The sequence below is a fragment of the Lepisosteus platostomus genome, chromosome 5 (assembly GCF_059453375.1).
Source record: "Lepisosteus platostomus isolate fLepPlt1 chromosome 5, fLepPlt1.hap1, whole genome shotgun sequence".
NCBI classification, from domain to species: domain Eukaryota; kingdom Metazoa; phylum Chordata; class Actinopteri; order Semionotiformes; family Lepisosteidae; genus Lepisosteus; species Lepisosteus platostomus.
The window spans coordinates 58,595,477-58,610,425 of record NC_142615.1 but is presented as its reverse complement, the minus strand read 5'-3'; the positions used below and the strand labels follow the sequence as shown (position 1 = coordinate 58,610,425).

The window sequence follows — 14,949 nt, the reverse complement described above, 5'->3', positions numbered from 1 at the left end:
TTTGGGAAAGCTCAGAAACACTTAATTCTGCCTTATTAATAAGCCTCGCCGCTACACCGAGCTAATTGATAAAGCCCACCCAGTGGATACTCTAGCAGAACGTCAAAGAACATTCACCTTTGTACCCAAAGAAACCACAGGAACAACATCAGGAAGCACAATCAATTGCCCTTTTAAATCTTTCCTGTAAGGTATGCTATGTGAATTCATGAAGTTAATCCTCTGATCTCTTTTGAGCACAAACAAAGTATTTCTGATGGAGCGCTATGTTCAAAGATTTAATAAGCTTTACCCCTGCCAACGATTCGGCGTGAAGAATTAAAAGTTTCACAGACAAAAGCAGCTCAACACCACAGCCAATATTACAGTAAATGTACTTGCCGGTATACTATCATGTGCACTGCCAGAAAAGTGATCTCGGCAGACGTTGTTCCCTACATAAAGCTGAACGTGCCAAAGAGAATTTCTGTAGAGAAAACAAAATATTTTTTCTGCCTTGATGTTAAGCTGACAGCCTGTCTTTTAGAAAGTCTATCTCTAAACACCTACGCAGCCTAACAAAAAGCACTTTTACTGATCGTATTGCAGGTCTTAAAACACTAACATTTGGCAGCAGTGGGATTCAAACCCACACCCCCAGAGAGACTGGAGCCTAAATCCAGCGCCTTAGACCGCTTGGCCACACTACCTTCCCATGCTTAGCTTCCTCACATTGCTGGCTTGGGAAATGCCGGGGGCTTCAGCTCTTGTCGTTGGATCTAATGATATCATGTGGAAGTGACTGCACCTTTATCTTCCGAGATGCTTTCAATAGCACAAACGCTACTTTCACCGGCACAACCAGCAATAACGAAGGAGGTGGGATTCATCCTTTGTGCTGTTTATAGGGGTGCAACTCTACAGTGATCTACTGACTTGAAGAGCAAAAATCAAAATCCTCTGCTACTACAGTTGCTTTTTTCATAGTTTCTTCAAATCCTTCATTTGAACGTAGATTTTGAAGGATATTGATGATAATACCACATAAATTGTGGTTTTCTTATGATTGCCAATTTTTTTTCAAATACCAGCCTTTTTTACAGTTCCTTGCGTGTTTCACAAGGTATAATAGCCCTCCTCGCATCCTCAGCTAACATATTTTAAAATTACAATAGATTATACAGCATGCATGTTTACATTTATATTAAAATTAAAGTAAATATACAAGAATACATACAGTGCTAACCCAATAATTCTTGTCAGGTTCTCCAACAAATCTGCGTTGTTATATTAACATGTTTCAGCTGAGGGTGCAACAGGAGTATAAATTAATTTTCCCGCCAGCCATTCAAAGACCAAATTCCATGAGTGAACATTATTTTCTCAGAAGTTGCCGGCATTGGACTTTGCTGGTGGTAATGAATTATGTCCACAACTGTTGTAGTAGTTCCTTCTTGAAATTCAACACATGCAAAGCATTCGTAATATCATAGGTGTTAAAGTTCGCTGAGTCTATTCGAGTCATGGTGTGTATCCCTGCCTATCACTGGAAGACGGGTAGCTTTTTTACACTCAGATTCCAATCTTCAATGCTTTGTGTGAGAGCTTACATAACTTTCAGTTTCTCACATTTTCTGACGACTGTTCCAAAGGGGCACCCTGTCAATTCCGAATACTTTTCAAAAATCTGCCTACATGTTTGATTATTGTCATTTCATTTCGAAAAAGTTCAATATTGATCATAATTAAAGAAAATAATGATCACGAACAAAAAAGGGATAAAGATGCGAGTCGATCTTGAATCACAGCTGGGTGACACGGGCTTCTGTTCTGATATGGTTGTACGAGAAACAGGAGGAATCGCCAATCTCCTATAGAACATGAGTTGAATCAGGAGTGAGACATTTCGTATACTCGTGCATATGTCAACGCCTGACCTACATCGTAAAACTAACATTAAGTTGTCAGAGATGTTCATTTATATACAAACAAGAGACCAAGTAATAATTCTACATTAGTTCAGGTGGGTAAACCTGAACTAACTAATAAACCTATTAATAATTCTACATTAACGTGTCCTACACTGATCAGACTAATTGACATGGTCTAATTCTGAGCCTGTGCAGTTCATGCTAATTACAACGACAGTTCTGAACCCTCATCACCGACCTGAGCACAAGTTCAGCTGTTCTCCAGTTTTGTTACGCATGGTTTTTCATTGCAATTGAGTTCAGAGCTGGAGCTGATCTCCAGACAGTACAGTGTTTTGGGTAAGTTGTCGAAATTCGCATGAGGCTGCAGACAACTTACCCAAAGTGTTTTCTATAGCTTTCAGGTGCAGTTCATTTATATAAAAGAATGTAAGTGGTATAAACGCAACAAGCCAGACGGCAGGCCAACCTATAATTTTCTGACGCGAGGCCTGACGCGTTATTCATTACGCCACTGACCCTGCTATTGCAGTACTAAAAAAAACACATTTTCTACATTTATGTCTGTTTAAAAATCACTCTAAAAAAGACAAAGGGTTTGTGTGTCGCGCTAAAAATCCTTCGGCTGAGACGTAAAACCGAGGTTCTGACTCTCTGTGATCATTCAGGAGAATGGTGGTGGTGGAGGGGAATCCCCATTACCTGTAAAGCGCATTGAGTGGAGTATCCAGAACAGTGCTATATAAGTGTAAGTGATGATGATTATTATTATTATTATTATAATGTAAAATGCAATCAAAAATAAAAAAATATCAAACTTTGATTCAAAATAGATTAATGTAAAAACTGATAAAGCTAATGCTTTTTTCAGGGCTATATCTACTTTTTTTTTTTTAAGCGAAGTCTGTCGCGATTGTGGAAGTTAGAGAATGTGTACCAGCGGGTGCCTTCATATAGCGAGCGCCAGTCTCACCTGTAGCTGCGAGAAGGTTAAAAGCACACAAGTGATCTGTCTTTCGTCAAAGCAATTGCCGGAGCAGTAAGACGCAGAGCACCATCTAGCAGCTGTAGGCGATGTTCGGGGAAGAATTAATTCTGTTTTTAGCACAGGGAGTGAGAATGAGCTCAGTCCGGCTCCCAGCAGAATCCATCCTGGTTTGGTTACTGTCAGACTGTGTGTCTGATGCTCTTGGGATCGCAACTTGAAAAAAAGAACAAAAACAATTGCTCACATCGTGTGAATTCCACGAGAGGAAGGGAAGATATCACTTTAAAGATTGTGTTTCTGCAACATTTCGTGCACAATACGCCGTATTTTACAAGAAAACAATGAGCCCTTTACACGCAGCCTGGGGTATTTTCCACTTTTATATTTTTGCCACTTTAATGATAATGATAATGTTTCTTTATTAGCCCTATACAATTTCTTGCATTAGGAATTTGTCTTTTCGCATACCTCAGCTTTTCTCCATGGAGACACAGATGGGGAGAGAAGCTTGGGGTCAGAGCAAAAGTCTGCCATTGTACGGCACCCCTGGAGCAGTTAGGGTTAAGGGCCATGCTCAGGGGCCCAACGGAGTAGGATTCCTCTGCCGGCCACGGGATTTGAACCAGCAACCTTCCAGTCACAAGCGCAGATCCTGAGCCACAGAGCCACCACTCCGCCCCTGTGCCCCTTTATATCGAACCTGTTATACTCCCAAAAGTGAACAGTAGCTTGTACTTTAAAAAATGTACAATTCACCGCTGGTATAAACAGATGTGTGCCTTGTTTGCCTTTGTAAGCATTTGTTTAAAAAATAAGTTCACAATATGTTAAAAACACAAAAAGCACAAACTTAATAATACAACGATACAAAATCAAAACCAAATCTTAAAGCCAATTAAGTACCTATCCTTTAAAAACAGAGAACACCATTATATCTACAATACAAACATGACATTTGTATCAACTTTTGAATTACTGTACAAAGCAGACAGAGTAGTCCCTGAATTCAAAGATCAGATCTTGGCCAAAACAAGACAATCAGACGTGAGCTGAATTCGGAACAAGAGCCTCTGCTTCGTCGTTTACTGAGCTTTTGATCAACGTCTGGGTGAATAAGATTGGCTATTTTAACTGTTTGATTGAAGTACACAAAAAGCACCTTTTTTCGAGCCGGAGTCGAACCAGTGACCTAAGGATTCCCCACTGTTTCTATTACAGTCCTCTGCTCTAATAACTTATCTATCGAACTGATAGCAAGTGTGACTCTCTGGCACGTACTGCTGAATGTAGTGAAATGTTCCGGGTGATTTCAATTCCAGTTCGACATCAAGTTTCCATTTACTTTCTTTAGTCTTGTTTACCTTGAATTTAAACAACGAACCAGGATTCTACTGTATAAACTTCCGGGGATATTACAAAATGATGGGGCATCAATCATTCCAGGTGGAAATTGACTCCTTTTTTTTCTCGAGGGATCATATTAAACATTTCATTAGGATCGAGAGGAGGATCACTATGAGACACAAAACAAACAGTTTCTTTCTGTCTTTATTAGAAAGTAGCGTTTGTGCTACATTAATATATTTTCGGAAATATAGAAGTTGTAAATTTTAAAATTTATATTTGAATCGAAATGTGGTTTTGAGTTAAATATTAGCGTGTTCATGTAATTAGTTTGTTTGTCATTACTATATATATATTGCCATGTTACTAGAATTTGTAACTGAAGTTGATTAGTTGTGTTTTATATGATGATTAGCCATTTGTTGATTACAATATTGTATATAATGTATAATTTGAACTATATATTTTTCAGGTGTGAATAATTGTATATTTTCAGAATAAATTTCTAAAACAAATCATTGGCTTTATTTATTAGTTTCTACACCTATAAAATCTGTCTTTGTTGTATAACAGACCTTTAACTATATATATATGTGTAATAGTCCTCTAAATTTATCCGTATAATAGAATTCCAGCCATTTACGTATAATGAACATATAACCATAGACATATAATTGACGTATAACGATAGACTTATATTAGAATTTCATTCTAGAGCAGTTACGGAGCACATTTATACATCTAAGGTATGCGTTTAATAGTTGTATATTCTACATCTTTCGCCCACTGGGATGTGCCGATTTTAATTTAACAAGATGCACATTTTCTAATGCAGCCTTCATTACAAGACAGTTTATTTCTTGAAAGCATGTTATGTAAAAAAGAGAAAAACTAAAATAAATGGATGACAATATTTCAAAGCTGAAGATTTTACTTTTGAAAAATTGACGTTTTATGTATGCAGATGCATTCGCTGGTTTTAGAACTTTGCTGTGCTTCCTGAGTCGTTTTCAGTGTTATAAACTGGGTGTGGAAGTAGCGATCACTTTGTAGAGCAGTTGATAGACTGGAGCTGTTCAGACTACTCTTGTTATTTCTCAAATGCTTCCATCATTTTTCTTTCACGCTAGGACGCGAGTGTATAGATGTGTTTGGTTTTCGTTTCACTGATTCTCATTGAAGATTTGGGAATTAACGACGAAAGAATTAGTTGCCTCGAAAAGCAGAAGGTTTAGTTCACAACGATCTTGAAGACAAGCCCATGTAGAGTAGCGTGTGATGATTTGTACTATGAAAGACCAAGAGCTCAAAGTGACGTCTGGGTTTACCGTTTAGACTTTTCATCTCGGGTGCACTTTTAGAAAGTAAAGATAGAGCAGGTGTGTTGAATCTATGACAGTGGCGCAGCAGAAGCGTGCTGGGTCCATAACCCAGAGGTTGATAGTTTGAAGCCATCTTCTGCTATGTGATTGCGACAAAACTGAAGTCATGCTTATTGGTACCCCCCATCAACTTTGTAAAGCCAGTACTGTAACCCTATGGCTCTCTACTTGAGCTTCAATCAAAATTGAAAAACCTTGGGGTTATATCCGATTCTGGCTTAACATTTGACCCACATATTCAGCATACTGTCAAAAACATATTTTTTTCACCTTAGAAATATCGCAAGACTACGCCCTATGCTATCATTAACTGTGGCTGAAAAGCTGATCAACATATTTGTATTCTCTCGAATTGACTACTGCAATGCTCTACTCGCTGGGGTATCTAAATCTACTCTGAACAAACTGCAGTATGTCCAAAATTCAGCAGCCAGAATCCTGACCAGGTCTAGTGCATGTGTTCACATTACTCCTATCCTGGAGTCCTTGGACTGGCTTCCGGTCAAATTCCGCGTAGATTTTAAAATCCTCATGCTCACCTATAAGGCTCTACTCGCCCTACTCACCACCTCGCAACCTCCGCTCTTCAAATTCTGCCCTCCTTACTGTCCCACAAGCCCGTCTACGTTGTATAGGTGACAGGGCCTTCTCCTGTTTTGCCCCCAAGCTCTGGAACTCTTTGCCCAAGGATATTAGAGAGTCACCTTCTCTAAACTCCTTCAAATCCAGACTCAAAACCTTATTCTTCAGAAAAGCCTTTACTTAACTGGTTCCATTCTCCACCCCTCTGCTCTACTTAGTACCACCTTCCACAGTCTCCTCTATTGTTATTGTTGTATTGTTGTAATTGTAATTGTGTCTTATCTTGTGTATTCTTCTTATTTATTGTTGTTTTCTTATTTATTGTTATTGTCATCCTGTAATGCGCTTTGCGAAGCCACTTTTAAATTCGCTATATAAAATAAAGTTTATTATTATATTATTATTATTATGTATATTTCACTTTTTTATATCAACAGTATCCCAGTTAATTTTTTAGCCTCGAAAAGATGTTCAGACACAATAATAATAATAATAATAATAATAATAATAATAATAATAATAATAATAATAATAATTGCTTACACTTATATAGCGCTTTTCTGGACATTCCACTCAAAGCGCTTTACAGGTAATGGGGTCTCCCCTCCACCAGGACCAATGTGGATTCCTTTCCCTGATCCTGCTGGTGGAACTCAAGAGATCCAGGGATCCAGTCACTGTCTGGGATCTTTGCCCATCAGTCAAACACACAAAATCACAGGTAATAATAATAATAAACGTTATTTTATATAGCGCTTTTTAAGGTGGCTTCTCAAAGCTCTTTACAGAATGACAACAACAATAAATAAGAAGAATACACAAGATAAAACACAATTACAATATATAGAGGAGACCATTGATGGTGGTACTAAGAAAAGCAGAGTGGTGAAGAATGGAACCAGTTAAGTAAAAGCTTTTCTAAAGAAGAGGGTTTTGAGTCTGGATTCGAAGGAGTTTAGAGAAGGTGACTCTCTGATATCCTTGGGGAGAGAGTTCCAGAGCTTGGGGGCATAACAGGAGAAGGCCCTGTCACCCATAAAGTGAAGATGGGCTTGGAGGACAGTTAGGAGACCAGAATTAGAAGAGTGAAGGTTGCGAGGTGGGGAGTAGGGCGATAATAGTTCAGACAGGTACTGAGGTGCCAAGCCATGCAGAGCCTTATACAATAGGTGAGCATGAGGATTTTAAACTCCTTTTATTTCTCGAGGGATCATAAACATTTCATTAGTATCGAGAGGAGGATCACCATGAGACACAAAACAAACAGTTTCTTTCGGTCTTTATTAGAAAGTAGCGTTTGTGCTACATTAATAATATTTTCGTGGAAATAAAGAAGTTGTAAATTTTAAAAATTTATATTTGAATCGAAATGTGGTTTTGAGTTAAATATTAGTGTGTTCATGTAATTAGTTAGTAATTAATTAGTTTGTGTTTGTCATTACTATATATATTGCCATGTTACTAGAATTTGTAACTGAAGTTTACTAGTTGTGTTTTTTATGATGATTAGATATTTCAATACAATATTGTATATAATGTATATTGTATTATGTACAATTATATTGTATATAATGTATAATTTGAACTACATATTGTTCAGGTGTGAATAATTGTATATTTTAAGAATACATTTCTAAAACAAATCATTGGCTTTATTTACTAGTTTCTACACCTATAAAAATCTTTCTTTGATGTATAATAGACATCAAAGAAAGATGTCTATTATACATCAAAGATGAGCAGTGTGTGTCGTGTTCACAGCTGATAACTAGAAGATGTCTGGAAGAGGCGAAGGCAGAAAGGGACTCGGGAAAGGAGGCGCTAAGCGTCACCATAAGGTTCTCCGTGACAACATCCAGGGAATCACCAAGCCCGCCATCCGCCACCTGGCTCGCCGTGGGGGAGTGAAGCGTATCTCTGGGCTGATCTACGAGGAGACCCGCGGGGTGCTGAAGGTGTTCCTGGAGAACGTCATCCGCGACGCCGTCACCTACACCGAGCATGCCAAGAGGAAGACCGTCACCGCCATGGACGTGGTGTACGCGCTGAAGCGCCAGGGCCGCACCCTGTACGGCTTCGGAGGCTAAACAGGAGCGGAGCTTCACTACCGGACCCCGACGTATAAACCCAAGTGACCCAGTGACATTTGTCACTGCTGAGGTTGCTTTATGGGTCTATTTTCTATACTGTGCTGATCAATTGGAAATCAAATTGCAAAAAAGACCCGTTCCCACACCTAAGGTCAAATATTAGGAATCAAAACTGCTCGAGTGTATGGAAGCACACAGCTTTATCAAGATTTCCAAGTGCAAGATCTTTTTATTCATAAAAGACCCTATTTATGTTGTATGAGCAATATTAATATTAATACAGAATCTTTTTTCACCAAATAAATGGGCTTCCTGACTTCAGAAAGCCTTCTAGACAAATACTAAAAGAGCAAAAATTCAATTTGGTAAATGAAATGAAAACACATTCCCTACCAAACCTTGAGTACATGTAATTCAGGATGATAATACAAAACCATTTATAATTTAACAAATAAAACCTGTCAACTGGTAATCACCACTTATCATAAAAAAATAAGTAGCAATACACAGTAGGGGACTCTTGGGTGCAAGTTAAATCCATGCAAGAAGGGGGTGTAGTGTTATATTTCCAAATCAGATATGCAAATGAGAGATCTGGCCCAGCCAATCTCAAAGCTCCCTTGGTCTGGAATGGAGCTGCTCCCCTCTTCTAGTTATTCACACTGGAGTTAGGTTACATATTAGCACATTTCATCTAACAGTTGCTGCAGAAACAAAAACGTAAACAAATGACCTGGAATGTGACCACACCTATTAGAATGTAGTTCAACAGATAACTTGTAAACCTTGTCATAAGATTTTTTTTTGTTCTACAAAATATACTTTATTCCACAAAAAAAACATCTCAAAAGGAACATCTCACACATATTAACACTCCATGTAATAAAAAACAACGGCGGAACGGAGATTGATTGTCCGTTAACAATCTTTGCAAGTGGGGGCGGATTTGCGCAATTAAGAGAGTCCTTCCAAACCTACCACTTGCTATTGTCCTTTAATCCCTGTATAGGGCCCAAAGTCCATTCCAGCACTCCCTCGCCGTGGGGAAACCCCATTTGGCGACGTGATGCTTCGTCCTCCTCCTGAGGTCCGCCAGGATCCTCTCCTCCAGCTCCCTCGCCCCCCACTTTATGTTGTGCCGGATGAGAGTGTTCCTCGCCTTCCACAGTCCTTGTTTTGAGAGGGACAGTAGCAGCCCCCACAGGTCCTGTGTCCCCTTGTCCAGTCCGGTGGGTGCCAGCACCCAGCAGAATGTACTGGTAACTGAGCACCGCATCCTTTCCCAGGAGTTGCATAATGTTGTCCATTCTGCCCCACACCGCCTTGGCGAAGAGGCAGCTCCAGAACACGTGCTCCTGAGTCTCCTCGACAAAACACGTGTCCCGGGGGCAATGCGGATTCCTGGTTAGCGAGTGTCTGTAGAGGACCTCTCTGGTAGCCAGTCTCTTGTGCACAGCCATCCAGTTGAGGTCCTTCAGTTGGTTGTCAAGTTCTTTGGGCTGTGTCCTTTCCCAGACTTGTCTGGGAACCTGCAGCCTTTCGTCAGCGACCAAATGCCCCCTCACCTCTTTGTACAGGGCTCTGTGGTTGGTGCAGAGCTCTGGCTGTCTCGTGGCCTTGTACCTCCTGCTCCACTTGACAGCGTGGGTGTAGAACTTCGGTCGCCTCTCTGCCTTGGGCCCAGTGTTTGACCACTGGACCAAGTGCCTCATCGGGACGGAGAGCCACAGCCTGACAAAGTACTGGTACTTGTGGCCAATGGGCTCCTGCAGCGCCCGACAGAGGTTGCAGTAGAAGATGCAGTCGAGTTTCAGGGGGAAATGTGGGACATCTCGAACCCCTTCCTCGACCGGCTGACACATCCGGTTTCTCGTGATGTACTCGTAATTGCCGCCCCAGACGAAGCAGAAGATCATCCCTTGCAGCGCTCGTCTGAGTCTGGCCGGCAGCGGGTACACCACCGCCAGGTAAACCAAAGCCGGCAGGATGTCTGCTTTCAACACCATCACTTTCCCTGTGTAGGACAGCGACCGCGTTTTCCACAGACCCAGCTTCGCATTCACCTTGGCGATCCTCTTGGTCCAGTTATTGGTCTCATTGTCCTGGCTCTGGAAGGAAACCCCCAGTATTCTGAGCATCGCCTGCCTCCACCTCCATCTGCTTTTCTGAAAAGAGCTCCGTGTAGAAAGCAGTGGCCGCTTCTACCTTGTCGCTCTCGTCCAGCACTTCCTCTCCATCTCCCCATCTCAGGCCGTGGATCACCCTCTTTTTTTGGGCTCCTCGGACCTGATTGAGTTTGCGGAGCCTCTCCTTCAGGTCCCGTGCCCGGGCTGAATTGAAGGCTCCTCCCCCGTTAGCCGAGCTGTACTCCTCCTCTAGTTGTCTCTGGAGTCGTGCAGCTTCCTTCCTCTCCCTGGCCGCCTTCCGTCTGCAGTACGTCTGCGCCAGGGTTCAGGTCCTGTCTTTCACCGACTCCCACCATTCCACCAGGGAGCTGTAGCCGTCTCTCAGATCGACCCAGCTCGCGTAGTCTTTACGGAACAGTGCCTTGAAGTCGTCTTCCTCCAGTATCTCCCGGTTCAGCTTCCAGTACCCACGACCGAATGCCGGCAGGTTGGTGTTAGCCACCACTGTCAAGCGCTCGTGGCTGGAATACCACTCCGGGGACACCGTCGCCGACTCCAGGGAGCAGGTCGTGTGCAGAAAGATGTAGTCCAGGCGGCTGCACACTCCCCGGGAGTTTTTCCATGTTGTTCCGGCGTCGTTAGGGCGGCACCATCTGAAACCGTCTACCAGGGAGAACTGCTTAAGTAGCGATTCCAGCTCTGCCGAGCTAGCGTCGCTCCCCTTCTCTCGGTCGACGTTGAAGTCCCCGCCAAGCACCACCTGTCTGTTGGTGGTGCAGCAGCTGGCCAGGTCAGCAAACACTTCCTTCAGGATAGAGGGTTCTGTCAGAGCATAGACGTTAATTGCTCTCAACTTCTGCCCCCTCCAGTCGATGTCTGCGACCAGGATCCGGCCCTGCACCACCGGGAAGGAGGAAACCAGATTCATCTCTGGGTCTCCGAGGAGGATTCCCACTCCAGAAGAGTGGACCCCTCCTACGCTCCAGCATGATTCTCCCTTCGTCCATTCCCTGGTGAATGTCAGCTTGTCGCTTTCATCCTTCAGGTGGACCTCCTGTAAGAAACAAACTGAGAAAGACTTTGAGGCCAGATCATGAAAGACTCCCCGTCTTTTCAACGGGTCTATTAGCCCTCTCACGTTAGTTGTTAGAAAGGTAAGTTTCACAATCATGATTAAACAAGTGAAAGTTGAACCTCCTCTTTTTGTGCTTACAGTGGAAAACTTGGGAGTCTACATCTGGGCACTGTTTAGCCTAGATGTAACTCCTCTCGTTCGGGTCCTGGGGGGAATATGCTGGGCTCCCTCCAGGTCTCGCTGGGGACTGAAAGGTAAACATGCTGGACAGGTCCAGCTCTACCATCAGTCCCGGCTCCAGGGCGGCTTCAAAGTAATCCTCGTCTTCCTTGAGGATACTCTCCACCACCGCTTTGGGAAGGCTTTTTTCTTCCCTTTCTCTAGGAGTTTCGGGGACCTCCAGTTGCTCCTGGGCCTTGGGGGAGGGGGTTCCGACTTCCTGCGCTGCCTCTTCATGTTGTTCATGTGCCTCGGGGGAGGGGGTTCCGACTTCATGGGCTGCCTCCTCCTGTTGTCCGTTGGACTCGGGGGGGAGGGTTTCCATTTCCTGGGCTGCCTCCTCCGGTTGTTCCTGGGCCTCAGGGGAAGAAAGTTCCGTTTCCTCTAGGACGAGGAAACGGTTCTCCCTTACCACTCTTTTCTTTTGTCCTTCCGAAGGTGGATCCGCCCTGCATCTCTTCTCCCGCTTTCTCTTTCCCTTCTTGCTGGGAGTTATTAGGGCCCTTTCTCCGGTCAGCCATTTTGTCCGTCGTCCTGGCAGCCATCTTGTGGCACTGGTGCAGCTGGGGGTGTGGCCTCGGAAGTTTCGGTTCTCTGCAGGGGAGGTGCGGGTTCTTTGTTCTCACCTCTCTCCCTTTGTCTTGAGACCGGTTTCTGCCGGCCGGCTTCCACCACCTGCACAAACGAAGGTTTGTTTACCTTGCATTGGTGAAGGAGGTGTCCCTCGGCGCCTCATCCATTGCACTTTTTGGCTGTCCGGCAGGTTTTTGCCAGGTGCCCCTCTTTGTTACAGTTGTGACATCTGACGATGTCACACGTGTTCTCCTTGTGGCATCCTGGGGTAGTAAAGGTACCCCCTGTCGGATCCGAAGTTGAAGCAGGCCGGGGGGTGCTGGAAACCGTCGATGCCCTCTGGGTCCTCTTTCAGGAGGACTCGGTACTGGCGTTTGCCATACCAGACACCGCAACTGTCCCTGATCTCCGTCGGTTTGCCCACCACAGTTACATACCTCCCTAGGTACGCTGTTACCAGTTCCATTGGTTTGTAGGGGTTGTATGTGAGGACTGTGATGGTCCTCTGGTTTGTCTTCCTCATAGGCTCCGGCCTGAAATCAGAGAAACCGGGGTGCTTACCTTTTTCTCTGATCATTTTCGTTGCCTTTTCATATGAGGCGTCCGTGGCCATGTAGGCCTCCATGTATCTCTCTGCCTTGTTGTCTTGCAGGCAGTAGAGATCTCCGGCCACCAACTGCAGGATCCCTCTCAGGAAGGTAATGAAAAAGGATTTCACAGTTGGCATCGTCTCTGTTTTCTTGGTCCAGTGGAACCGGATCAGTGTCTTCTTGTCTGCCATCTGGAAAGGAGAAAAAAGAAAAAAGGAGAGAAAGAGAGAGAGCAAGGTCCTGTGGAGAGGGGGGTTTAGCTGCTAAAGGAGCAGGGAGGGAGCCCTGGCCTTTGTCCTTGTGGGCAAAGCCCAGCTAGGTGCAGGCGCAGGAGGAGAGAGAGAGGGAGCGGATAATGCTTCCGAGTCTCGAGGAAGAAAGCAAGCACTGCGGGCAGGCCACGAGTACCTACTCCCAGCCAAGAGGCCAAGGAGGCGGAGCAAGAGAAAGGGGGAGGGGAGAGGAGAGAGCAGAGAGAGAGAACGTTACTGCCGGATCCCACCCAGCTCAGCTGCTGCTTGGCCTTAACCCCCTAGGCTCAACCTAGGGCGATACCAGCTCAAGCACTCTTCAGGATCTTCGATCGCCTTCTAGAACTTTGGAAAGACAGGAACTGCGGGCATGCCACTTGAACTTGATCTTAGCCAAAAGGCAGATAAAATTGGATTCCAGCTCACTGGCCCTGCAAAACTTAGTTCAAGACTTTAAACTCTCAGACACATTTAGATGTATATATCCCACAACAGCAGGATATACATGGTCAGGGAGGAATAGCAGCTCCAGAATTGACTATTGCTTTGTCTCAGAGAGAGTGAAAGTTGTTGGGGTCACTCTTCAGCCTGACTTCTTCTCAGATCACCAAGCTTTAGGGTGTAGAGTGGAACTCCAGGGCGGGACTGTCTTTGGCCCAGGCCTCTGGAAACTCAACACAAAGCTGCTAGAGAACGAGGGGGTAGTATCCCGCTACATGGAGAAACTATCACAGTGGCTGTCCTTGCAGTGTCTGTATGGGTCAGTAGGAGAGTGGTGGGAGGAGGTGAAGGTGAGGACAAGGGCCTTTTTCATGGCTGATGGAAGGAAGGCTGCCAGACGGAGAGGAGTGTTAGCCAGGAAACAGAGGCAGCTGCAGCGTCTCTACACGATGCTGCACAGTGGCTTCGATGTGCTTGAGGATATCACCCTTTTAAAAAAGGACATCCGGAGCATAGCGGAAGAAAGTAGTCGAGGAGTGCTGTTAAGAAGCTGAGTGCAGTTCTTGGAAGAAAATGAGAAGTGTACTCACTTCTTTTTCAGGAAAGTGGTAGGTTCCAAGTCTGTCATGGAAAGTGTAGTTGATGAGGAGGGAAGAGAGAGTACAGAGCTGAGTGCTATCCTCTCCTGCATTGAGGCCTTCTTGTCACGGACGTCCAAGGGGCCTAACCGTGGGTAGCAGGAGAGCGGAAAAAGACCCATATGCGTAGCGGCGAGACGGGAAAAAGGCCCGGGCTCACTAGTGCAAAGAGTTCAGGAATGCCGTATAGAAACCTGTGCCCTCAGGGAGCGGACGTGGGGCGCCCTGGTGCTAGGCGGGTCTCAGGACATCCAAACGTCAGTGCTGAGCGAGGACAGAGTGCAAGACCCGGAAATATTTAGCCCAAGGGAAAGAGAGGGACAGGAAGGACAGCAGACCAGAAACTAGGGACAGGACAGAGAAGGACCGCCCTCTGGGTGCAGAGGGCGTGACACTTCTACACAAGACTGTACAGTTCTACAGAGGTAAAGGATGAAGAAATTCATTTTTTTACCTCAAAGCTAGAAAACGTTTTGAGTGAAGAAGATGGGGAAGTATTTGAGGAGGATTTGACAGTAGAAGAGCTGAGAGGCTATGGAGAGCTTACAGAAGGGGAAAACTCCGGGTGCTGACAGGCTCCCTAAAGGGGCATCTGCTTTACTACTTGCACGAATGAAGGCAAAAAAAGCCAATCGATGTGAACGAACGGCGCTTTGCAGAGGAGTACTGCCTGACTGGATCGTTGATGAACGACAGAGGCCACTCCGACCTCTTCTCGGTTTTCTTCAATGACTTACTAA

At 44.4% G+C, this 14,949-nt stretch overlaps 1 protein-coding gene and 2 non-coding genes across 3 annotated transcripts; 1 reads left to right on the top strand and 2 right to left on the bottom strand.

Annotated features, from left to right (window-relative positions):
- Nucleotides 1-607: 607 nt before the first annotated feature.
- trnal-uag (transfer RNA leucine (anticodon UAG)) lies at nt 608-689 on the bottom strand. The gene has a single exon. It is a non-coding gene; the product is annotated as a tRNA-Leu (tRNA).
- A 7,292-nt stretch (nt 690-7,981) lies between these two features.
- On the top strand, nt 7,982-8,293 carry LOC148670308 (histone H4-like). The gene has a single exon (XM_088632657.1). The coding sequence runs from the start codon at nt 7,982-7,984 to the stop codon at nt 8,291-8,293; it is 312 nt and encodes a 103-aa protein (XP_088488783.1).
- A 306-nt stretch (nt 8,294-8,599) lies between these two features.
- LOC148670307 (U7 small nuclear RNA) lies at nt 8,600-8,655 on the bottom strand. The gene has a single exon (XR_015938969.1). It is a non-coding gene; the product is annotated as a U7 small nuclear RNA (small nuclear RNA).
- Between the last annotated feature and the right edge of the window lie 6,294 nt (nt 8,656-14,949).